This window comes from Mchenga conophoros, linkage group LG9, assembly GCF_057382185.1.
Source record: "Mchenga conophoros isolate Kocher_MC1m ecotype Shallow Benthic linkage group LG9, M_conophoros_male_GT1.1, whole genome shotgun sequence".
In the NCBI taxonomy this organism is placed as follows: domain Eukaryota; kingdom Metazoa; phylum Chordata; class Actinopteri; order Cichliformes; family Cichlidae; genus Mchenga; species Mchenga conophoros.
Genome location: NC_140534.1, coordinates 26,623,364 through 26,649,652, shown reverse-complemented (window position 1 = coordinate 26,649,652; position 26,289 = coordinate 26,623,364). Strand labels below are relative to the sequence as shown.

General features: G+C 43.1%; 2 protein-coding genes across 3 annotated transcripts in view; one reads left to right on the top strand and one right to left on the bottom strand.

Moving 5' to 3' along the window:
- stau2 (staufen double-stranded RNA binding protein 2) overlaps positions 1 to 9,592 on the top strand; it is a 106,077-nt gene extending 96,485 nt beyond the window's left edge. The window contains exons 14-15 of one of the 2 annotated variants that reach the window (XM_085287284.1): positions 6,915 to 6,980; positions 8,078 to 9,592. In XM_085287284.1, the coding sequence (XP_085143410.1) occupies positions 6,915 to 6,980; positions 8,078 to 8,113 (102 nt within the window). In that variant the 3' untranslated portion in view covers positions 8,114 to 9,592. Of the gene's footprint in view, positions 1 to 6,914; positions 6,986 to 8,077 lie in introns of both variants that reach the window. The other variant, XM_085287285.1, reaches the window with a different exon arrangement.
- A 4,043-nt stretch (positions 9,593 to 13,635) lies between these two features.
- Positions 13,636 to 25,511, bottom strand: rdh10a (retinol dehydrogenase 10a). Its single transcript, XM_085287280.1, has 6 exons — positions 24,197 to 25,511; positions 23,634 to 23,869; positions 17,178 to 17,276; positions 16,003 to 16,148; positions 15,288 to 15,419; positions 13,636 to 15,160 (listed from the first exon to the last, which is right to left on the bottom strand). Exons 1-6 carry the CDS (start codon positions 24,480 to 24,482, stop codon positions 15,037 to 15,039), a joined length of 1,023 nt encoding a protein of 340 aa, XP_085143406.1. The 5' UTR covers positions 24,483 to 25,511; the 3' UTR covers positions 13,636 to 15,036.
- Between the last annotated feature and the right edge of the window lie 778 nt (positions 25,512 to 26,289).

Here is a 26,289-nt window from a genome sequence, read left to right as displayed (position 1 = left end):
AACAAACCCTCTACAGAACAATATATCCAGCCTCAGAACTTCTCCGACATGAGCGCACTCATTTTCTCAACTTCCCAGGTCCTCCCTGTAAAACACCCTGTTTGATATCCACTCTGGTCATTGTTTAGTCTAGTGGATATCCCTTAGATCATCTTCATCAGCAGCTGTCCTGCATCCCCTTTATGTTCTTTGCGTCCCCATCTCATAGCAGCCCCAGAACAGTCACCTGTCGTCAATTTTGAAGCATTACTAAGATTGGGCATGTTTTTTTGTGGGATGAGAGGATGAAGGGTTATTGCACTATTGAACAAACAAAAGCGAACAGTTTGAGTTACAGTTCGTCCACCCCATCGCAGTCTCAAGTTCTTCAATGAAACTGGAAGTGCTTGTGTAACAATGCTGTGGTTTGTGTATAACAGGGGTGTGTGTAGTGGTACTTGGTAGAAGTGAGGAAGTGTGTCTTGGCTAATATTGTTCCTGTAAGCGATGCAGCGCTCCAATTTCTGCCCATAATTATTATTATTTGTCGAGCAGCTCATGAATGATTTCAGTTTTGGTTTCATTTCAGGTTAGTCTCTCACGCTTAATGGGTTTTATTTTGGTATGCATGTTGGCGTAGCAGCTTGGGGTGGATTGTAGTCTTAAGAACAGGAAGAATTTGTGTTTTTTCCTTTTAAATGACACATGGTTTAGACCAGGGGTCCCCAATCCCAGTCCACGAGGGCCGGTGTCCCTGCAGGTTTTAGATGCGTCCTTGATCCATCACAGCTGATTTAAATGGATAAATTACCTTCTCAACATGTCTTGAAGTTCTCCAGAGGCATGATAATGAGCTAATCATGTGATTCAGGTGTGTTGACCCAGGGTGAGATCTAAAACCTGCAGGGACACAGGCCCTCGTGGACTGGGATTGGAGACCCCTGGTTTAGATAATGAAGCCTGATCAAAGTGAGAATGGGAGTGTGGTGGGGTGTGGTTTGTGGCTCAGCTGCAGGGGAGGGGTGGTTGACTCTGATTCTCATAGAATGGACTTGAGATTAGAAAAGGGTTATTTGTGCTGGACTGCGCAGAACCAGAACAAAGCCTTTTCTTGGTTAAAAGGGAGACACTTCAGTACTCTGTGGATTATCTCAGAGTGTACTGATGACTGGACTGTCATCTTGCCTTCTGTAGAGCATAAACAGGATCTTATCTGATAACCCAACAGAATGAAAAAAACTAGGCAAATGTTTTCTTTCAGAATACGTGCAGAAAGCAAACATGCAAGACTGAATGATATGCTGGTGGTCTTCACCTAATTGGGGCCTCCTTGGTGTCTTTGATGGCTGCTAAAGGTCAGAGAATGAAGTGATGGAGATTCAAAGTCTGAAAACGCTGATCCCTGGTTCTCAGCATTCTGCTGTGTCTTCTCTTTGTTCCCCAGATTGTCTATATTGCTTCTCTGAAACTCAGTTGTCTAGTAGTGAGAGCTGATACAGGGGTCTGATTTGTCAGGGTCAATGTGATCCAACGATCCATCAGATCTGACATGCTGATGCGGTAGACTCCTCTGGGACTTGAACTTTGTTTGGCTAAGCCGCTGATGGAAGCGTAGCCTCTGTCGGTGAAGCTATTAAGAGCGCAGCAGGCCCAGAAAAATGAGCCACCCTTGTCACTCCACATCAGGAGCTCAGCCACGGTTACAGATCCTCCTCAGACCTGTCACATTCAACCAGTGTTTGTCTAAGCCTTTGAACTCGGGACTGCTAGATAGATAGATGGATGAGCTCATGTGTGAAGTGCTTTTGGGGTTCTTCAGGTTGGCTACCAGGCTTGCATTAATGATGGGTGCTGGCTTGTTATCTAAAGCTAGAGCAAATAAAGAGGAATAACTGGAATAACTGGAGTGGTTTCCCTGTAGATTCGACAAACTGTGCTTCAAACGTCCAAACATTTGAAGAACACCCGAATGGAAATACACACACAATGCACAGGATGTTTAGTAATTGCAGAAAGTACACAGGAGACACCAGTGTTTTACATCTCTATGACTGTGAGGTAAAAAGAGTATAATGCTGTTTTCTTGGGATTGATAATTTACCCAGTTAGCCAATGTCATAAATAAATATATGATTAAAACTCTTTAAGCTCTTTTTCAAACCATCTTATAACATCTTACCAGCCAAAAATTGATATGACACAACAAACAGTTACCAGGCACCAATGCAGTATGTGTCCTCTGATTTGCAGATCAGCCCAACCCAACTGAAGTTGGGCTGATCCGTGCATCATTACTAGAATTGTACATGCTATAACAAAAGGTAAACTTGTATGTAGAACTTCATGCTTGTTACTTCCTGCTGGGGGGCTCTGTGTCAGCACGTTGCTTTTGCAAAAACTGTGATCTTGTTTTTGGCTTTTGTTTGTTTGTTTTAAAGTTGGCTACACATGGCATATTAAACATTTCATATGTGAGGTTCGGCTCGGGTCCAAGGGATGAAAATTTCCTCATCATGTTTTTTTTTTTATTTCTGACACTACATTCCTGAATATATAGGCACCGTTGTCCATTTGTCCAAGCAGACCAGGGCATAGTTTAATAACAACAGCTAATAGTTTGTGTTGTCCATGATCATATGTAATCCTGTTCTTATGCTATACTCAGAAATGCTTGTCAGGGGATCTCACCGTTTCAGACAAACTGCCTTTCCCACACCTTTTTGTTTTTGGATTTAGACCTGGCTCTAACTTTCTCAAACTCACAACCAAATATTTACACCACTGAAGCTATTGCGAGGTATGTGGGAGTGGGAAAGCAGACAGAGACTTAAGAGGATATTAAACAATTTTCTAGTTAGTTAGTTTTAAGCTTCAAATTCAAAAATCATTGCTGTCCTCTTCCATTTGTCAACGGCTTGGGGCACAGCATCCTCCTCATTGTCTCCTCACCCGCCTCTCACTGTCTCTTTGCTCCATGGCAGAGATGGAACACCTCCACCTTGCGTTTCCCGGCCTCAGACTAAACACAGTCTCCTTGTGTTGATGCATCAGTGTAGCGACTGACTCTAACGATGGTCAACTTATCACATTAGAAAAATAATGATTTCACTGGCTGCCATTCCCACAGATAGGCCCAGTGTTTGTCTTAGGCTCCGTGTCCTTCACTGTGCTGCTGTGCCTTATGCCTGCCTGTCGTATATCAGCAACGCTGCCACTGTCAAGCCCCCTGATTTATGGCTGTTTATCTCTAGCCCCTACCCCACCACCAGCACCCCTCCCACTCCAACAGATGGTCTCTAGCTATTTACTCAGGGAGAAAATGGTCCCAATCTGGTTGCTTAAATACAACAAAAAAGAAGTTTATGGGAAGGCTGATTTCAAGTTATTTGTCATGTGAGAAAACAGGATATCTGCCCCTGTTTTTGTGATCAGGAATGATACTGATAATATCTGCTAGATGAATCTGACTGGTTACCTTCTTATCTTGATGACTTCCCACTTCAGTATGTGGACAACCTTGACCATTGTAAAATGACATGTAACTGCATATTTATAAAACAAATCATCACAAGCATTACAGCAGCGTTCCCCTGGTATCATCTGTGGTTATTAAAAGTGTAATTGTGAAAAAATCCCATCATCTGTCATGTTCTGGGCGGTTTTCGCCTTAAATCTCTTCAAGTATACTCTACCTCTAAATCTTTGTTGGCTGTCAGATGCTCACAGAGTAAAAAAAACACACATAGCCCAACCCGAACCATAAATTATCTGCTACAGACTCAGAAGGGCTTCACTTGATTTCTGTGTCTCTGGAGAAAGGGCCTATAAGTAGTAACTCAGCAGTATCAATTTTTTACATCAGTTCAGCTATTAGCGTTGTAGATTTTTTAGTACCTGTACGCATCACAGATTTTTTTCCCCTCAATTTGATGGATACAAACCAGATTTTGACCCTTGCACCTGTCAGTCATAAATTACAGTTCCTGGTTTATGTTTCTCATAGTTTGAAGTGAAACACTTTTAAAATTATTTTGGACACAAGCACACAGATAATAGTTTGTAACAGCCTTCTGGGCATATTGCATTCCATGGAGACATAGTGATATGGCATGTACTGGGATTCATATTTTCTCAGGATTAAAGCATGATTAATGTTTCCTCTCGCTTGCATATGGCTTAAATACAAATGGGTATTCACATGGAGACGTCTCTGTCTGTCTATTCTGGACTATCAGAGAAAATGCCTCTCAGTCAGATATCCTTGTGAGGAGAATGGCTAATTTATTATGAGAATAAAGTACTGAGTGACGTTGGTGGGCTTCATAATGAGGTAAACTCAGCCAGTCATCACATCTCACTCATCTAGAGCGCAAAACCACTTGTGTCTTATCTCGACTCTGATTAACCAGTGATGAAGTGTAACGGGTCCTGGCTAGCTTAGGCCACTGTCATAGCAGATGTGTGTTGAATAATAAAGTGAAACTGTTGGGATTTTTCCTCTTTGTTACAATGAGTTTTTATAGTATGTTAAAGTATATGAAAGAAGTGTAACTGGATACACTGGGTGATGAAATTTGCTGAATTATCAGGGACATTAAAATTGCCTTTCAAGTTTTACTCAAGTGTAACTGAGCTATAAGGTGGTGGAGTGAGTCAGCTGACTTCCATCCCATTTGGTTTTGTTGTGTTTGGCCTGTCTTTATATTTCTTTTCATTTTAGGTATGTAAATCTAATTATATAAAACTAATTCAGTTTTAATTGTCTTTCTTCATCTCTCCAGCACCATCACAGATAATTGCTCAGAGACAAAACAGTAGAACAAGTTCCTCCTCAGACAGATAATATGTGTACTTTTAGACACAAAGTGTTAGTATCTCCAACAGTGATCACTCGTGTAGACATATAGATTGATATTTTTTCCTTAGGCAGTGTTACTAGAAAACATAGCATGCATTTTCATTACTATGCAGATGATATCCAGCTTTATCTATATGTGAAGCCAGAAAACACAGACCAATTTGTTTAATTACAGGCAGGTCTTAAAGACATAAAGACCTGGATGATCTATGATTTCCTGCTTCTAAATTCATATAAAACAGAGGTTATTGTACTAGGCCCAAGAAACACGATATCTAACCATATTACTTGGTCTGGATGGCATAAACTTGAGGAATTTCTCACATTCCTCTGTGAGGAATCTTGGAGTCGTTTTTTGACTAGGATATGTGCTTCAATGCACATATTGCACAAGTATGTAGGGCTGCTTTCTTCCATTTGCGCAACATCTCTAACATTAGAAACATCCTGTCCCTCTGTGATGCTGAGAAACATTATGTTTATGGATTTATCATTTCTAAACTGGACTACTGTATCCCTGAAAAGCTTTAAGTTGATCCAAAATGCTGTAGTGAGAGTACTGACAGACTAGAAAGAGAGAGGATATTTCTCCCATATTGGCTTCTCTTCACTGGCTCCCTGTTAAATCCAGAATTAAATTTAAAATCATTCTGCTCACATACAAGTCTTGAAAGTCTTTCACTCACAGACTGCTAGTTTACTTGTGTCTCCTTGGAAAAGTAAAATGAGATTTCAGGTCCCACTCCCAGGTCAGCTCCCAGTTTGGATTCACGAGATGGATACCCTCTCTACTTTTAAGATTATCCTTAAAACCTTCCTTTTTGATATAACGTATTGTTAGGGCTGGATCAGGTGACCCTGTAGATATCTGCCCCTTCCTGAGCCAGAGCCTGATTCTGCTGGAGTTGTCTTCCTGTTAAAAGGGAGTTTTTCTTTCCCACTGTCGCCAAGTGCTTCCTCGTTATGGGGTCATTTGTGTTGATACCAGTGGTATTAGTTCTGCTGTTGGATATATTCCCCACCTACCCTGTATCCTCAATCTGTATCAAGAGGAACAAAAGTGCTAAACACATCCAAGATGAAGGTTAAGAATAATGGAAGGATCTATGATTTTTCCTTCACACTTGTCAAGATCAGGTAGAACAGTTCATATTGGGACATGTAAACAGCTGTTATATCAAACTGTGGTCAGTGGTTGTAAAGTTTTAATGTCACAGTACAAATGTTAAGAAAACACTGGTGAAAAAACTCGCTTGTTGTTGTTGTTGCCTTCCAGGCCCAAGTTGCATTGTGTGTGTGTGTGTGTGTGTGTCTATGCTGCACCCCTTGACTCCCACACATGTTGTATATGTTATGATAGCAGGCGGGACCCTTCTCACTTTGCTAGCAGCCCCTCGAGCTGCCACAGGCAGGCAATGAGCAGGAAGGAAATGACTTCATGGGATTTTTGGTCCAAGTTTGAAAATATAGATAGCATGTAGTGCCGTTTTTTAATGACATCGCATCGGATTGCTTCAAGTGGCTGGTTGTGATTATGAGCTAAATGTGGCAGACACGGTAAATTCTAAGATAAATACTCTGTCGAGCACATGAGGCTGCACTACAGTTTTCTTTCTCGGCCACAAATTAACCCTAATTAAGTCATTACACAATTAACAATAAAAATGTTACATACACACTTGTCTGTCTTTAGTGTGTTTTTTAGGCTAGACTGATTGGATTTTTCTGCGCACTGTGCGCTGAAAACTTTATGATTTATTCCGACCTGCTGCTTTTGTTTAGCTACGGTCGCCACGAATACAGATGTCACTCTGGATTGACGTAGGAAAATGCGGAGCAGCCAAAACATAAAGTGGAAATGTTAACCCAATAACTCTAGATAAACAGTGAGAGGAGAGAGGCCAAAGACAACAGAGAGTGAAGGGAAAGTGTCCTGCTGGCATCAGGTTTCCCAGACGAAGTGTTATTTGAAAAGCAGCTGAAGGGTGACACTCACTCTCTTCCCACCCAAATCTCCCTTCCTTTTCTTCCCTCCCTCCCCACTCACTCGACCATCTGTTGTTCCTTCTCTTCTCAGGCTGCTCTAAGTGCCTTGAAACAGCTGTCGGAGCAGGGACTGGACCCAGTGGATGGCCCCATCAAGGTACAGTAAGACCTGAATGATGCCCACATGGCTGCTGGGTTTATTAACCAGCTCCAGCCAGTGATGGTGGGCTTAGATCAGCTCCGTGTACACCCACGCACACACGTCCATCACTTCCGCTCGACATTTTTCTTCCATAGGAAAGCAGCGGTAGGCGTATTGCATTTACATGCACTACGTTCCTGTCAGTGCCGAATACTTTGCATGATCGCTATCACTATTAAGGCTCAGTCATGACAGACACAAGGGCTTCCCTTCATTCATTCTTTCCTCCACGATGAGGAAGGGAGGGAAGGAAGGAGGAAGGCCGACAACGGAGAATCAAGTGGGAAAGCAGGAGCACCGCAGGGGGGTTTTTGGAAACCGGGGAGGAAATTACTGTCAAGCGCCTGTGGTGTATTTTCATAGTAGGTGTGCCCTGGAAGAAAAAAAAGAAGAAGAAGGAGAAGAAGAAGAAAAACAAAGGTTTTTTACAGCCCCGTGTCTCCTTTAGAAGAAAAAAAGGGGAAAGGAACAAAAGGGAGGAAAAACAACTGCAGTGTTGCAACAGCTTTATTTACGTCACCAACAGAAATGAGGAGCAAATATGGCAGCAATTACTCTTTCACCTGAGCAGTTAATCACTCCTTTCTCTTTCCAGTCTTTCCCCTTGTGGTCCTCAGACTCATTAAGTCACCCATACTTTTCTATTAGCACATTCTCAGTTGTTGTTTTCAGATGGTTGCTGTTGCCAAGATGAAAACACAAAGCAGTACAAATTTGAACCTACTGTCTTATCATTGTCAGTGCTATCAGAGATGATTATGTCCTCCTAATAAAACAGCCCGAGAACAGGAGCCACAGCTGATCAGTTAGTGTGAAACAGACTGAGGTCAAGGGCTTGATAAGTGTCTTGACTCATAGCTGAAGCACTTTCAGTCTGTCTGCTTGGACGTTCTTTTACAACAACAATCACCTGTTTTTCTTTTTGACAAAGTATTACTCATTAAAGACTGATGGAATCTTTTCATGAGAAACCCGTAGAGTAAACTTCCCAGTACAGGAGTAATTATTGGCAGCATTCCCCTCCTAACTCAAAGTTTCACTTTTCGTTTCAGACCACTGAACCATGTGGGAGGGAGGACGGACATTAAACAGACTAACTCAGGCACCACCACTCAGGTCTGCAAGGATTCAAAGGCTGTCGTCTAGGAGCTGACAACCCCCCGAACCTCTCCTTCAACATACACACTCCCAACCCCGCCTCCTATAACCCTGATCCCACATAACCTCCAGCCACCACCCGCAGTCCCCACCCTACCCTCTCTACCCCTCACGATCGCCACTGTATCCTGCAAAACCTGTCAACATGCAATAGGGTGGATGTGCACCGAGAAATGACCGACTAAAACACCATTACCCGAGTCTATGTGAAGACAACGCTATCTTAACACGTTTATTGATGATTTCAGTCAAAATTTAGAGGACAAGATAAATGAATAAATACAATACAAGCTAATGATAAATGCATGGTACTGTGTAAAATCAAGGGAAGTCCAAAGCGATACCCTGCATAGACAATTTTCCCTTTGGATAGATGTTGGTATGGTTAAAACAAATAATGTACATCATGCCATTGAAATACAAAAGAAACACATTAGGGGAGAAAACCAACTTCCATACAGTAGCTTTTCTTTTCTTTTTCTTCGGGGGTTTTATATTTCCTTTTAATTTTTTATTTTGTTTTTTATTTGATCTTATTTGATTTTATCAATCTAACAATGCTTGAGTACTGTATTTAAAATTAACCAATGCCAGTGCTGTGAAAGTTGTAGTTGTTGTCTTCATATATAGTCACCCAGCTTACCTTGTATGCTGACATAAAAAAAGAGTTGATCTATCTATATGGATGTGTATGACTTTGCAAGAGTATCATATTCCAAAAAATAACACAGAAAAGTTTTTTTCATGTGGACAAAAAGGACAAAACTGGTGTTAGCAGTAATCAGTAGAAGTGTTGACCCCCCAGGAGGAAAGGTTGGGTTAACCTTTTCACATCCTGAGGGGGCCTACCTGTTTTAACATGACCCCGCACTGGCATAGCATCACTGGAGCATCACCTGATCAACGGCGGTGAATGGGCCGCCCCATGTGTACTTTTTAGGTCATAAAATAGGCCAGTTCTCCTCAACAGTGGCTAGGTTTTTCATTTTTTTGCACACATCCTCCAGTGCCAGTAAGCTTTCAGAATAACTCCAGAGAGGGTTTTTTTGTACGGTCTGCATGAAAAGTTCTCTCCATTCCAGTGATTTTATGTCAGTGGATCGTCCCCCCTTCCTCCCCCCTCCGCCCCACAGTTTTGTCGATCACATCTACACCCATTGTGTGTGTTGTATTGACCCACCAAGGCATCAACTGGGTGCTTTTAATGCCTGCATTCTGGAGTGCAGCTTTTGATTGAAGAGAGCCTGTAGCTCTAACCTGCAGGCTCTCTCTCCCTAAAGGCCACTTTGGATCACTTTGTCCACTGACATTGAGGATGTGTCTTCTTCTTCGCTGTGAGTGCGATGTGTAATAAGGCTGTGTCTGTTACTGAAATGCAGTAAAAACACCTCAGTTCATGTGGAAAAAAACTGTTTCTTTGTCTCTTCTTTGCTTCTTCAAACAGGTGTAAAAAACCAATATCTCAGTGAATGAAATTAATGTCATTTTCTTTCTAAAAAAGCCACTTTTCTTTGGCACATTTTTAAAGGAGACAATGTGAGCTTAGATTAGCTGTAGAGCCTAGCGCTGGCGAATGAACACTGATGGGATGTTACCTGCTGCTATTTAAATGGATTTTCATCAATTTTCCTTAAAAACTTCCCCCATCATACTAAACCAAAGTAAAAGCTGTTCATTTCTTTATCGTGTAGAAAAACTCGTAATTGCGCTTGTTTTTTCTATATTGAGAAATCTCAGGGATTAAATGTGGAGGTAAACTATGTTACAGTGACAGGAAGGGGGTGTTTCACAGGTGTAGCCCACTATCCCTCAAAGTGGGAGATGTGGTCCTGCTGGGGGAGACTGCTGCCATCGGGGAGCGCCATTGGGCCGTCACTCACCAGTCCTGGATGGTATTCACATGAATCCCAGAACCCAAATTTTCTTAGCATTATTATGATTACAATGATTTTAAGTTTTTGGCTGTCAAAATTAGTCATCAGTAAAATGTTGATGTCCAAAATTAACACTCCAAACTGCCCTGCAACAGATTGGCGACCTTTCCAGGGTTTATGTCCCGCTTCTTGCCATATGGTACCAGGGATAGGCTCCAGCCCGGCCACAACCCTGATAAGGACAAGCAGAAGACAATGGATGGATGAACTCCCCAAACTGCTGTTTCTCAGTTACATGAAAAGTTAGTGTGTCCTCCGGAATTGTCTGTATCCGTGTATAAGTCACACAAATCCTTCTGTCTGATAAAGATCTTCCAGTGTGGGATGTTGGTGGATTTTCTTATGACACATTCACACATTCTTATTGGATCAGCATCATGGATTTCACTCAGCTGTTCTAAAACACTACTCTTCTCCTACCTTTCTTTGGTAGATTTGAATTGATTCCTGAAAATGTAAATCTTTGAGAGTAATTTCATAGCTACATTTTGCACTTGTTGAGGACAAATTTCAGCTGCTTCCTTAATAAGTAACAGTTTAATTTCCTGAAGTGTCTTTGAGGGAAACAGCACGTCCACATTGACCTGCTTATTTGCCAAAAAGTTCCCAGATGTCCTTCACTTTACTTTACAAATGAATAACTACAAAATCTCCGCATCATTCCAGCTAGTTAATCTCTACCACAAGCAAACCTACTTCTGTGTTTTCTTCCTTGTCATGAAGGACACAGTTGTGTGCTCTCCTTGTAGATTATCAGCACAGGGGTGTATTATATCCACCTTATCGATCTCACACTTCTGTTGCCGTTCTGTTAACTTTACTTGGCTCCTTCATGTAACTCCACCACCTGTGCCGTTCTCCAGAAATCCAACAGTCTCTGCATCACTAGACCTGCTGTGCTCTCCCCCATTAGAGAAATGGATGAGCGAATGGGACAGTGGCGCTCTAATTCAGCTTCACTGACTAATGGACTCAGCTGGCAGCTACATCTGCTAGCTATTGAGGAGCGCCAAAGCTGTTCACATACATTAGCAGCAGATCTCTGTTCCAGAAGCTTGTTCAGGTAGTGGCGGACCAGCTTGAGGCCATGTTAGACCCAAGATGAATGGCCTCACTTTGAACCAACCAATATGGGAAGTGAGCCTCACGTCCCAAAATAGAACAAAATCAATGGGACTGTGAAGCTTGTCTGTGCCATGCAAAAGGAAATGCCAGAGTCATTGATTTTTCCGTCTGAATTATGTCTCATTGACCCCCCCTTCCTGAAGTCCTCCTACTTAACACCAGGATTTAAAATAAAGGGAGGGGAATCCTGTAGAAGTTGATGAATGTCCAAGAAACACTACAAGGCAAAAACCTAATAGTTTTCTTGTATTTTGTGTACTTCACCACTCTATGTAAAGGGGTTGTTTCACATACTTACTGAGCTCCACTCAGTCCCAACAGTAGCTGGAAATGGCTGCGCTCGGTGCTGATTGCCTCTGTACACAGAGGGATTGAGACTGTCAGTACAACGCTCCCTCCTATAAGAAGTAATTTGCCACCGAGCAACTTTATCCAGCCCCGATTAGTCACAGCAGAGGAGCACTGTACGAAAAGGTTCGATAGAAACTCGCAGGGACCGATCAGCAGTGTCTGGAGGACGGCTGTGTTGTCTGTGGCGGACAAAAGGATTTGCTCTGTGGGGAGATAAGTGTCCGCGATCACACTGATAGCTGTTAGGAAGATTAACGCCAAGACTTTCCAGTTTAACAACTTAAGCATTTTTGGACATGACATTGATTAGCTGAGTCCAGACAAGGGGGAAAAGAAATCAGCGTCTGGTAATGAGTTTTATTCAATTGGGTTTTTGTAATCAGATTTTTGTAATCTGTTTATGGGAAATTAGATTCTAATGAACCCTGATCACATTTAAACATGTGTTATTAGTTAGAGTGACGAGAATTATTTGATTTTCATAACTACTATAAAATATGGTTGTTAAAATGTTTAAAATACTTTTTTCTTTTAAAGATAACTCATAAAAAATGCACAGGACCTGCAGTGAGTATGTACTGCAGTGCTGTTTATGAGTCATTTTACTAATTCTTAACATGAAAGATGCTTAAAGAGAAAAATGTATTTGCAGATTTGTATTATGCCAGTGCTTGGCGATAATCCAGTACATGAAAAATACAAATGTTTGCTTATTCTGAAGTATTTCAGTGTCATTTTGTTTTTGGTAGCTACTATATTTCGAGATAGTTTAACCCTGCTTAACTCACATTTACAAATGTTTCTAATTTCAGCTCGAAGAAAGTGTGCAAGCCACGTCTACAAGATAACTGCAAGAAATACCAGGGCTTACAGCACAGTCGGTTTCTAAAATTGTCTTTGTCTTATCAGTGTTTTCCTCAAGTTTCAGTTAATTCACTGACATAATTCGGAACTGGTAATGTTCTACAATAGATTTACACAATTTTATAAATAAAAGCAGTCAGTTTTTCCATGCTGGTGTCCAACTTTCTGTAATAAACTGCACTGTCTCTCACTAAAATCCCCCGAGTTGTTGTCAAATACCAAGAATGTGACCTCAAAGGCAACTCCAAGCCTGGCACAAACAACTCAGCAATTTGAACATGTGAATCCAAATGCAGCTCACGATAATGTGATGCTTTGTTGACACCAATTAGGAAATTTGATTTTCCCCTCCTCTGGGTAAGCAAAAGGTCAGGGTCAGATACATAAACAGCTCCGACAGAAGCGGTAGAGTTTTTGTGGCACCGATGGGTCCTTATTGTTCTTATTCTGACCTTCTGATGCCTTTTCTGTCATTTGGGACTTTTAGGTCCTCTTTCCTTTTTAGTGGTTCAGCGTGACACGCCTGACTTTCTGTGACCTTGATTGACTATTTCAGACTGTTGGGTAAGCACAAACAAAAAAAAAATCACATGCTTGCGTGTGCTGCATATAAGAGTATATTTACTTACAAAGACAAATGATTCTTACCATCTTTAGCCAACACCCATGTCTAAAGGGTGCCTGAGTCACCGTTTGAGGGCAGTGATACCGATACTAGTCGAAAAGAGAAGAAAAGGGCTGGGTGGGTGTCGCTGCAACAATGGAAACTGCACCCAAGAAATTCATCAGCATTGCAGAAGATCCTCTTTCCTGTCACTCACTGCAGTAATTCACTGAATTCAAAATAATTTCATTGTGCTCTGTGCTGAATAATGGTTTGATCTGAGGTTAGAGTGGATAACTACAGTCATCGCTGTGCAATTTATGACTGCAGCTCAGGTCACCAGACTTAGAGGCAGGAATGTGGGTGTAAACACTTCGCTGGAGGTCAGGATGCGAGTTTTCCCTTTTGATTATATTTAGATTTAGAGCATTTGTGCCTTTATTAGATGCAGAGATGAAGTGTGGGAAAACAGGAGTGGAATGACAGCTGCAGGCTGGATGTTGCACTCATGTGGTATGTCAGTATAAGTCAAACGGACAGTCGCGTGCTGACTGGCGGCTAAGAAGACACCGTGTAATAATCTAAATCACTTTATTAATTTAAGTTAGGTAGAGACACTAAACATTGGAACCACATTTGCTCTTCTATGGAGCAGTCTTCAGAAAAATTACAAAAAGAGGCTTATGTCATACTGTCAAAAAAAAAAAAAAAAAGGCAAAAAATAAGAGGTAGAGAATTTAGGCTCATCACTGTGACTGAAGGAATGATGCCTATTGGAATGTAGTTGAAATTCAGGGAAATAATAATAATAATAATGATAAAAAGGGTATATAAAACAGTCATTTATCAAATATGGTGGACACAGTTAGTTGGGGACACTGGGGTAATTCACAATATTTAAACATATACACTTTAACTGGACGAGGTGGACACTGGGCAGGTGTTAACTTTAGGGGAAAAAATAATAATGAAAAGCTGTCTTTAATACATTTCCCTCAATCACATCAGTGTTGAAACAGCAGTTTAAAGTGGAGCTTTTTTAAAAAGAAAAAAAAAATACAACAAATTTACATTATGAACGCATTAAAAAAAGAAATTAAAATCATCAACTGGATTTCTCCCTAAGCAGTACATTCTGAATGTGTCGCGCATGCCAATTCAGCCCAGGACGCCACTCCCTCGTGCAGTGACAGGACCGCCGAGGGACACTGCTGAATCCCATTAGATTGGAAATGCTGTGAAGATTACAGTCCGCTACAATCTGGCTATTGCAACGTTTCATTTGGATTGATATTAATATACGCTATATGCATCTAATGCAAGTATTGAACACAAGAAAAAAAAAGGAGTATCGTTAACTTAAATGGTGGGATTTTTTTTCTTTCCTGTTACTTTACTTTTGATGGCACGAGCTAAAAATCAGAGCCGGAGAAACTTGTTTCCTGACTGAAAAAGAGCCTCTGTGTGGGGTAGACGGAAATGCTGTGTTAATCCTTTCTACACGGAGAATGCTGGCAGTGTAGAAAAATCAGAAGAAGATAGACAAAAACCATCAGAAATTACAGTGCATGTCTACAAAAATAAAATAAGTGAAAAAAAGATTACTGTTTGTACAGTAACATACTGTATATTTCCACAATGACACTAGATAAGGCTGGTGACTACATTACGTAAATAGTTAATTACTGGATATCTTTTTCTGTATGATTTCAAAACTAGTGACACAGTATATAGATGTTGGTTTCTTTAAACAAACTTAAAAAAAAAAAAGACAAAAAATAAATCCTTTGTAGTACACAGCTTTCTTTGTTCCAGAGGAACAATATGGTAAACCTTTGCATTTGCTCAATGCAAGTGCACCAGTCTAGATTCAGTCTTTTTTTTTTTCTTTTTTTCCTTCCATCTCTGTCCTCAGTGGTTGTTTCCTCATACTTGCAGGTTTAAATTCCCCTGTTCATATTGCAAACAGCACCCCCTAGATCCCATTCTTTGCCTCATTGTTGTTCATGGCCTCCTTTCTCTGAGCTAGGAAGGGGTACATGCACTTGTCGGCGCCTAGGAACCGGTACATGCACACAATGGCCTCGAAGGGCAGGATGCTGTGGAGACAGGACGGAGATAAGATTAGCGAGAGACACTGGATACCCCTGCGCAGTACACTGAAGGCCGATGGAGTGGGCCGGGAGGGTGGGGGTGGAGGGTTAAAACGAAAAAGAGGCAGCTCACCTTTTCATGAAGTTGACCATGTAGACGATGCGAGGCGTGCAGATCATGGGCTGGTCGGTGAGGATGGCCCTCATGGCTTGTTTCACGCAGAACTCTGGCTTCAGAGGAGGGAGAAAGGGTTCGATTTCCTTCCTGAAGGGAAAGAAATCACGGTCATCATTGAGAAAGGAATTCAGGGAAAATGTGCGTCAAATTTAGTTAAACTAATTAAATTTATGAGGAAATACGATTAGGGATGATTGAAGTCATTCAGTAAATTAACGTGGGTGGAAACATGAGAGGAAGTCTGAGAACACTTCAAGGAGTGCTGACAAACTTCAGGAAATCCATGAACATAAGTGATACTGGTACTAAGGATTGCTCCAAAATGGTGGGGCAATAAAGACAGAGCACATGCCAGCTGCTGACTGCACCCATCAAACAAAGTGAGGACTATTAGAGCAGCACGGAGGGCGGAGGGGAGAGGAGGCTAGCCCAGGTGCACCTGTTGGTGAGGTTTTCCCCTGGGAAAACAAAGTAGCCCTCTTTGTTTAAGCAGTGTTGACCTAAGGAATACCACTCACTTTATAATAACTGTAACACCACAGATTGTCAGCTGCCGCTTTGAAATTTTAAAAATGGGTGTTTGAGGCCGTTTAATGAAGTGGAGATTACAGGTGACAAACTCACTGCAGGTGCACGAAAGCTTATTAAAGAGGACACACTGGCCGCTAACCTTATCCTGCAGCCTTTAAACATTCCTGTGTCGACCAGGTACGGGCACACCAGAGTCATACTGATGCCGTCCTTCTCTGAGGCCTTCAGCTCGTGGCTCAGCGACTCGTGGAACCCGATGGCACCGAACTTGCTGGCACAGTAATCCTGAGGGAAAGAAGAGAGGGAGAGAGAACGGGTTAGCTCCGTAAACCCCCTGCCTGCACCCAGGGACTACAGAACACTATGAAACATGCCCCGTGGCCACAGAGGTCTCTCTTTGCTGTTAATGATACATCCTCCACGCACAAAAAACAACAAGAACAAAAAAAAAAACCCAGAGTGAGTCCGCTGTTCTACGGTTTCATTAGCATTCTTCTCCAATGCTTCAGGAGACTGCGCTGCTTGGTGGGAAGGCTTTGATGTGGTTCACTGTGGAAATAATCTATTTTTTTTAAAGAAAAAGACCTGGGCAAACACAGATGCATGTCGATAAACAGAAAGAGGACAAAGGGATTGGTCTGTGCCCACATGACAGGCGATGGCTTTGGTTCTAACTTGCACGTCTGAAATGACATTTCAGGCATTTCCAGGAACCGTAAAAGCGTGACCAAAAAAACGAGTAGGCTTAATTTTTACGGATAAATGCTTAAACAAAAGTCAAATGTTATCCATACAGACTGTTAGAAATGGATACTGTTCTCAGCTAAGGGGATAAATGAGAGCTCTGTTCCCTGACATATGAAAATGAAACACTCTAGGAGGACCACCGGTTAAATGACCCCCCAGTAAATATTTTATTATGCATTTAAAAAAAAAAAACTATAGGAAGGAAAACCAAAACCATATCCATTGAAAGCTGCTGTGAACTGAATACTGAGTGAGCACCAAGTTGTTCACAAAGCAGTGATGAAGATGTCTCTGTCCCTCGGGGGAGCTGTCAGCTCATTCTGGCCCTGGGGCCAGAGCCCAATAGGGGCCCCACACCCCCACTGCTGAAGATAGAGGAATCTATAAGAGGCTCCCAATGCTCATCTGTGTTCCTAAATTTAACGGGTGGAGGGACAACTAGAGAAAGGGGGCCTAACCTCCCCCCGTCTCAGTGTGCTAGCTGGCACGGACGCCTTTGGGGAACAGCACTGGTTTTGGATGGTGGGAAAGATGGGATGTGCATGTGTTGTTGTGTATGATACTAACCTCCACTCCAGCTGTGCTAAATAAACCCAGGGAGCTGGCAACCGTCACAATGTGGCCATGATTCAGCTCCAGCATCTTGGGGAGAAACGCCTTGGTGGTCTAAAGGGGGGAAGGACAGAAGAGACAGAAGGGCAAAGAGAAAAAAGAGGAAGGTTAGTTCACTTGTGCAGTTTGTCTGTGCCAGAGCCCTTTGATCCTCTCTGCCTTCCCTCTCATCCCCCCCTCCTCTGTTTCTCTCCCTTCTCCATGGTGATGCACAGAGAGGCGTCTGAATGAGAATTCATAACATGCATAAAAACAGACCGAGCGCTGGAGGTGCAGCATTTGAAAATATAAACATAGAACTTCTATCCTTTCCGAGTCAGTTACTGAAGAGGGGAAAGATGAAATGTCGCCCTCTCCGTACAGTCTGTGCTTTTCCCACACAGATCTGGTGCCCGCCGTTGGGCCCTGCACTAAAGAGCTGGTGACAACACCAAGCACGGGCCTCCGTTCACTCAACACTTCCAACAATACAGTCCGGCTTCTCATCTACCTACACGGCCTCGCGCCCGGCCGGAGCGCCAGCCAGCAGAACAGTCTACAAGATGAAAGCGTTTCTAACTGGAGTGGTTCCACTGGTGAGTCCGGTGGCGCTAGCGAGGGCGGTGAGAGGAGCAACACACAGAGTTAGCCGTTACACTTGATTAACCTATGGATTCATTCCTCATTCTGCCCGTCAGCTGACTTTGGAGTTGCCCTGGACACAGCGTGAGCCAATCAGCAGGTGTGACATGTGACGGCAATGATAGGAACTGACCAATCACTCTCCCACTAGGAGGTCTACAAAAACAACCATCAGGCCTTTTGTTGGGAGCAGAGCTAAATCTATTCCAGTCAGATGTGTGCTGCCATAGTGAAGAACAATGCACGCGTCCTTGAGGACTGTCAAAATGTTACTGAGGCAAGACACACACACACACACACACACACACACACACACACACACACACACACACTAGACTGAGACTTCAACTAGCCTAGTAATTAATAAATAATGATCATCACAAGGGCTACAGCTACAGCCTGCAGTATGTATTGCTTTTCAGCCCAATAACTGGACCTTTCCAAGACATCTTTGGGAAAGAAAGCTGTTTTCTGTGGTTGCTGTTATATTGGTTAGCACTGTAGAGAAACGATTCAGCCTCCTTTATAAACATTTTCCTGGATCGGACGCAGAGCCAGCGAGACGAGAGAGCGCGGTACCAGGTAGTACAGCCGTGAAACCTCTGGTAGGGGGAGGACGAGCCTCATTAAAACTGCACCCAGAGATTAACTGCATCGGCCCTACTGACCTGAAGCGTAATCTCCGTTAAGCTTGACATTTGCGTTTAGAGGTCCCTCTCCTTGTTTAGTGAGGTAAATAAAACTGGAAGCAATAACTCACGTTTACAGAGTGGTTTAAAGGAAGGTGACTTCATCGCTTCGGAGTTTATTCTACAGTCAGGTATAACTGATCTGACTCCGTTCCAAACATCTGCACTTTTCCAGGACATAAATTGCTGCAATATTCAAGTCATTGAATGATGGGGCCTAAAGAGAGGGAGTGAGAGAACATGAAGCCCGGGCAAAAGCTGAGAAAGACCTCTGCGAGCCAGAATGGCAGTGAAAGAGGGAGGGAGTTGCGTGCAAATGAAGCATTAACTTAAGATATGCCCGTAGCTGATTTGAGCCAGCGTCCCCCCCACCCCACTCCCACAGCAACTTTTAGAGAGTGGGGAATGACTCGATCTGGCACATACATTATTAGCAAAGCCAATACACAAATTCAATTGGACAATTCTGCTGAGTGGTCTGAGGGGAACTGAGAGGAAAGGATGATTTCCTCTGATCGAGGACGGGTCTAAATGTGACCGACCGTCCCATCTCTCCCCACCCGCCCTGCTTCTCATGGCAATCCTGGCATGTGGGTATGACCCCCACTGACCTCTCAGACACAAAATGTGTGAAGGCAACCGGGGGCTCGTGTCTTACATCAGAGCTGCCGTAATTGGGTCTCAACGCTCCCTTGTTCCGCTAAATTACCCGCTGACACAGCCGGGCCTCCTTGGCCTATGTGGGGGTGCCCTGCCCGCTGCACCCCCTAATTGGTGCGTGCCCCCAGGAGCATTTAAGCCACACAAAGCTTCTTGCAGCTGGGGTGTCAGGCTGCATTAGTGCTAGCGCCTGACCAACAGGAATATGAACAAAATATTGGCCTTTGCGTAGGACCAGATGGCCATTTAATTGGGCTGACTTCTCCCTGGACGAGAGAACCAAGTTGGGAGGGAGAAAAAAAATGCCTGAGCTCCGGAGCTTGTCCGATCCTGTAGTAGATCATGAAATCTGAGTGGGCTGGGCTGACGTTAGTGGTCATCGGGGATGACTGATGCAGATTGTTTATGTTGTATTGACCATACCAAGTGGTAGCCATCCCCTGCGCACAGCTCAAACTCTCAGTTTGGAGAACTGCTCTCTAGAAAACATCAGTGCACAAACATAACCTCAAAGCTCATCTGTAGGCTCAGGTTTTCCCCAGGTATGGTGTTTTATGACTGGTCAATTTGATTTTCTGGACAAATTAGGAGCTGGATAAGGAATTATAATTGTTTTATAGTCACGTTTTAAGCCATGGGCTTTATCTGAATAATGAAATCATAATTTTAATTCTGCTTTTGTGGTGGTTCAGGAGGTAGAGGTCATCTACCAATCGCAAAGTTGGTGGTTTGATCCTTGATTGCTCCAGTCCAACAGCAAAGTAACCTTGGGTGAGATACTGATCCCCAAGTTGTATAGAAAGCACTTACGCAGAGAGAGAAAGTGATTGTATGACTGAGTGTGACTGGGTGAATGAGGTAAGTTGTATAAAGTGCTTCGAGAATAGTAAAGCACTATATAAGCACCAGTCTATTAACATTTTCCTATAAAAATGTTTTATGTTTTTTTTTATAAGTTTCTATAAAAAAGTAATGAATATTGTATGAGAACCATTAATGTCACAATAGCTGCTCAGAGTGATGATTCACAGAATCTCATGATCTTTTTTGTTCTTTATCCCTTTGCTTTTCTTAGTAACCACTTTATTCGTTTAATTCTATTTGAACTGAAAAACAACTTTTTCAAAGAATCAGTCAAGTTTTTGTTTTTGTAATGAAAGGAAAAAGATTCTTTAGTACCATCTTATAAAATCTTTGGACAGAACAAGGAATATAAAAGAGTTAAAAAATAAAAAAAAAAGCTCCCAAAAAAACAAACAATCATAATGAACACTCTTTCGCAGTCATTTTAAGAACTAAACTGCTAAATGGACGGGGGTAATCTTCAGACCAAAACACTAGAAAAATATAATTATCTACAGCCCATGAACAGGTATGTACGGGAGGAGAACAGTGACACGGCCATGGCTAGCTTCACTGCGGGGTACAGGTGCACTGGGCTTGAGGAGGGGCCCATATAAAACCAGTCAAGTAGGACCCTTCTGCCTGGCTGCCTCCTTTCTCTGGCTACAGCAGGAATGCGGCCTGCGGAACTTGGCTCCTGTCGCCTGGCATCTTGTCAAGCTGATCCACAGACAAGAAACCAATTGTCAGATAAAGTGGGTCAGCAGCAGCTTACCATTACCCTCTCGCCTGTGGATGGGACGGCAGTGCCTTCCTTCCCCTTTTCTTTCCCCTGCTCTTTTCCCGCCGTGTCGCTCCCGAGCGCTCGGTGAGTTCGTGCTGTCGCACAAGAGGTGTAGGATTTCCACGAGAGGGCGGATAGCCGCTTATTGTTCACGAGCCACCTGTTGGATAACCAGCTCAAGATGCTGAGGATCATTTCCTCTCATGTCATTCCACTAAACACACACGCTAATCCTCAAAAACAAACTCTGGTGACACTGGTGGAATGACTGCACAGCCCCTTTCCCAGCATGACTAAGAACCGAGTTGCAAACATCACAAATTGCCAGCTGGACTAATCAAAGCATCGTCAGACAAATTCAAAGTGATGACCCCCCCCCCTTCTCATAAAAAACCTAAAGGGAGGAAGGGACTGAATCATAGCGGTTAGCGTGTGTGTGGCAGAGCCGGATGAACAGCGCTGGCCTCCGTGACTCCCATGCAGCTGCACCCACTGCCTCCAAATCATGTTGGGAGGAGTCAGAGGGGCCTGTGGAAGGAAGACAGAAGAAGTGTGGGGTCTGAGCCGGGCCTGTTTGGCAGACACCCATGCGACACTACGATTACCATCCGCTTCCTGCTCACAACTCCATCCCTGCCTTATTCCAATACTCTGTCCAACAAATGAGGACTTGCTTATTTTTACACCCAGCTGTGCCATTTGTGGGAAATGCTTTGAACTTGCAGCCATTTGCAGTTGAAATCGTGGCTGTTTAAAAACCGTCCGGGATTATGGAGAGGAGGAAGCTAGGTTTGGAGGGCTTGACATTGCCATTACAGTGTTTTGCCAAACAGTGACACAGAAAAAGCAGAGTACGATACGTGCCTAAAGAAAACACACACCAGGTCTTTTTACGCGCACTGCTGAGACATCAAAATATATTTTTAAAAAAAGAAAAGAGAAGCTTGTCAGTGTGGAAAAAAATGACAAGCACACTTGGAAACCTGCTTCTGTAAACTGATCATAATAGCTGTTCTTGCACTTTTCAAATACAAATTCTCCTATAACATACCTTTAGGGATAGCATTTTGTAAAACATGTGAAAACACGTGCCTTAACAGGTTTTTAAAGCCGGCCTAAAAGCCTTTCACGACGCGGACATAGACTGAAGTTATTTGTTGAGTCAAAAACCACAAGTAAGCCGTTGGAGGTACCTGTTGTTCAGAAAAAAAGGGGAGAAAAAAAAATTAAAAATCAAAAGGTTTATATAATACCTGCCACCTGCATGCAGTGACTAACTGCAGTGAGTTTGAAAGGAAAGTGGACAGTGCCCCTGTTAGTTTAATCTCTATTCATCTAGCTTGTGTCATTAATGAACCACATCCTCCATTCTGGCTGTCACCATTCATTAAGTCCTTCTTTCATCTGCTCCCCCCCTCCGCACACACACACCTCTAAAGAAACCACGCTCACCATAGAATACAGGAAAACACAAACATCTATTTAAAAAAAAAAATCTACTACCAAATCACTGGACCCTGACTCCAAATCCTGGATTTAAAGAGCACTGAGCTATCCAGCAGAATGCTTGAATGGAGCATCCATTAAAGAGGAAATCCGCACAACCTACGTGAGCGATGCCACAAGAGATTTTTCATGCTCGATTAGGAAGCTTGAAGTCACTGTGGTTTCATGGCATGACTGAGAATGCCGTTCTCTGTAAACAACAAATAAAATAAAAAGATAAGAGCCTGGGGCCAAAGTCTCAAAACTGAAGATATTCTGGATCACTTGACAATATGTTGTGACAACTAAATTCACGCATGAAGTGGTGAATTCAGAACCAGTCTGCCAGGTGAAAGACTTATTCTCAATCCATGTGGTTTACTCCAAACAAAGCTTATAAGCCAAATTTACACAGTCGTTGCTGCTGTTCCACAGGGGGTGGCTATAGTGAAGAAATGCAATCGATTCTCATAAGGTTGGTCTAAAGGCTCCAAAAGAGTAAACATCCATCTTTAAAATGAATAAAGCTCTTTATTAAATTTCTAATAGCTTTGGGAGTCTGCAACCACAGTCTTCCCACACCCCAAAAACACACAGACACACAAAAAAACCTGTGATAGCGCTTAACTGGTTACACGCTACAGCTTATGCTTATCTAAAGCGGAGCATATTCACTCTATCAAGTCCACGTAGCCTCTCAGATAAGTAGTCACACTGAAAGGCTCGAGGAACGGAGCCAGAGTAAAAATCTGATATGCAACAAATCACCAACTGCCAGCAAAATGTGGTGAGCTGATCTAAGACAGATCCAACCTACGTACAGAACCCCGTTTCCATCACGCACAGTCGGTTTGTGCAGATCTGTGCAGCTGAGGAGATGAGACGGAGCCGCTGACATACCTCTGGGATCATCATCGGCTGTGGCTGCCAAAGCGGAGCAAAGGCAAAGATTTTAAAAAGCCAAACCCGTGACTTTCCTCTGGCAGAATGAAAGCAAGTGGAGCTGAAATCTGAACATGCAAGGCAACTATTTATGGTCATAGTTTCTTAGGCCTGGAGGCACACACACACACACACACACACACACACACACACACACACACACACACACACACACACACACACACACACCTTTGATTCTTCAGTTTGGCACAGAGAAGGATAAGATTATGAACAGGCATACGAGTCAGAGCGGAGACATTCCTGTGAACCTGGCATCACAGTTAACACATTCAGCAACACTGTTCTCACTGAAACTTGGGCACACACATTATAACTTCACAATAACCTCAGAGTCGCCTTATTACAACAGCTTCTACATCGGCTCACCCAGAAGTGTGCGTGACAGTTGACCACCATGGTCCGCTCGATCAGCTCGTCGGGACACTCCAGGAGGTGATGGCCAGAGACGACGCCGGCGTTGTTGATGAGTATGTCCACCTCTCCCACCTCCCGGCGCACCTTCTCCGCTGTGGAATACACACTCTCGCGCTTCCCTACATCACACACATAGGTGTAGACCTGCGGCTGGAAAGGTGGGACTTCCTCTACCCCTCCAACAGGTCCTGCAGAGAGAAGAGAGGGGGGGGGGGGGGGGGGGGGGGGATAAAAGACAGGGAAAGATTAAGATTATCAAAGTTAATACAGCGAAATTAGGTGAAACTGTTTAAAAACGTTCTGTCTCCACATGGAAATATCATTCCACTGTTTGGTTATTTAAAATGAAATTTTTGAAAATCTGAGGCTGTGTCCAGTTTAACTGACTCCCTCTGACACACTTTAGTTTATTCATTCTTACACTGATCAGGACTGCAGTGTGTGTTCTTTAAATAACACTCCACCGCCCAGAAAGCCGGCTGCCAGCCTTAAAGCTTCAAAGAAAACACTCTTACCGTCTTTGGTTACTGGAGTGTCCAGTTCATGGTAAATCTGGCGCACCATCTCCGCCGTCTCCTCGTTGCTTTGGCTGTTTATGTCCCATAAGACCAGTATCGCTCGTCTCCGGGCGAACTCCTTGGCGAACAGCCGCCCGAGGCCGCTTCCAGCGCCGGTGATCAAGCACACCTGTCCCGCCACGCTTTTCTCCTTTGGCCGCACAATCCACTTGGCTCCGGCAGTTAAAAAAGCCCAGAGCACCTTCAGAATAACTACGAAGAACTCCGCAATTATTATCATCATCTTGGCCAAAGCTTTCTATCAATTCAAATAAGCGGCGGAAGACGCGCAGGGGACTGTTTCCTTCTTGCAACCTGTTTGCAGCAGACAGGATCAGGGAAACACCGACAAACTTGGATCACAGGAATAACGGCCTATAGAAATATGGTTTAAAAGACACAAAAAAATGCGAAAGAAACTTAGGCGCATGCAGGACAGATGTATGAGTGGAGTGCGAGTTCAGATGCTGCTCGGTAAGAGTCCAGTTGCCACTATAACGCACAGTTGCAGTGAGTTATGAGCAGCTACTATCAAGTGAGCCTCCTACTTCCTCTGCTGCCTCTCCACTCATCTCACTGTGGAGCGCACCTCAGGCGCTATTTATGCTGTTCAGCCATCAACGCTGGACCCAATAGGAGAGGGACTTGAGCGCCTGTCAGAATGAAGGTGATGTAACCTGAAAGATTTTAACACGAATCTCGGACTTTTTTTGTATCCTCAAGGAAGATTAGACATTAAGCTTCCCTCCTGTTTGAAAAGACTGCTTACTTGTGCGTCTCTGCGTGCGTGTTTGCGCGTTTTAGGAAAATCCCAACAATGTAAAGTTTGATAACAAGTTGTTTAAAGATATAATTAATCTTAACAGCTTAAACTCAGAAAGCCACGAGCCACCGATCAGGCCGCACTGGACCTGTAAGTCCAGGTCAATGTCCAGCCATACGTGGAGCAAACTAAAATATCATGTTTACAAAGTATTCCCACTTTACGTTATTATTATATGTTACACATTATTTTTTCTGTTAATCAGAAACTACACTTAAAGTTATAAGCCAGCTCAAGACATATCCCAGCTTTGCCTGCAAAGATTCCCTGAGATCCCCACGGAGGAAAGTGAAGTCGGTCGGTTAGGTAAGCCACGCACCCGGCCAGAAAAGTGATACTTCCACGCGCAAATCGTTACGCGATCACGTTTCTTCCTAATTAATATAGCCTAATTACCCTTTAATTACAATAATAATAATAAACAAAACAGGCGCACACGAATCGTCTCCATTGTGAACACGTTCATTGCCGCTTTGCAGCTCCCCCCACACCTCAGGCTATTGTTTACACCTCTTCCAGGTTGTGCAACCTTTGCCAGCAGCCTCTCACTTGTGCTTGTTTTGTGGGCGTGTCTGAGGAACAAACAGCTGATGGAAGAATCCTTTGTAGATTCTAAGGATAAAACAAATACGTGAAAAACACCTCCGGGGAAATGTCCTCTCCAAATGTAACAATGTGCCCAAAAAGGCAAGAAAATTACAGATAAAAAAGGCACTCTGCTTTTTCAAGAGTATTAAATGATTGATGGGCTTTAACGCTGGCTCGTTTAATACAAGGCAACATTTTTAATATAAAACTACCTGCACTGGAACAGTCAAATTGAGAAGCTGACCAATGGCAAAGCTCTATTTGGGCGACGTTTCACAATTAAATTAAAACTTGTGTCTTGCATTTTGCCTGTAAAATAAAAATAAATAAATGAACAAATAAGTGGCCTTCAATCGAGTCTATATCATTTTATGATTTTTTTTTCATAACCTCCTGGGACAGAACAGTGTCTGTTATACAGCCTGAAGCAAAGTGCTGGGCGGGAGGTTCAACGCTACAGGCGCTCTCTGATCGTGCTTTGCAAAATGAAGTGTTCGTGCCCTCTGCTGGTCAGATGGCTGCATAACGCCACCTGTAGCACGGAAGTCGGGCAAAGTAGCGTTTAGATTAATTAAAAAACGAAAAGAAAAAAAAGAAACAATATAAAATAATGTATCAAAATAAGGCCAGGTAGGTCTAC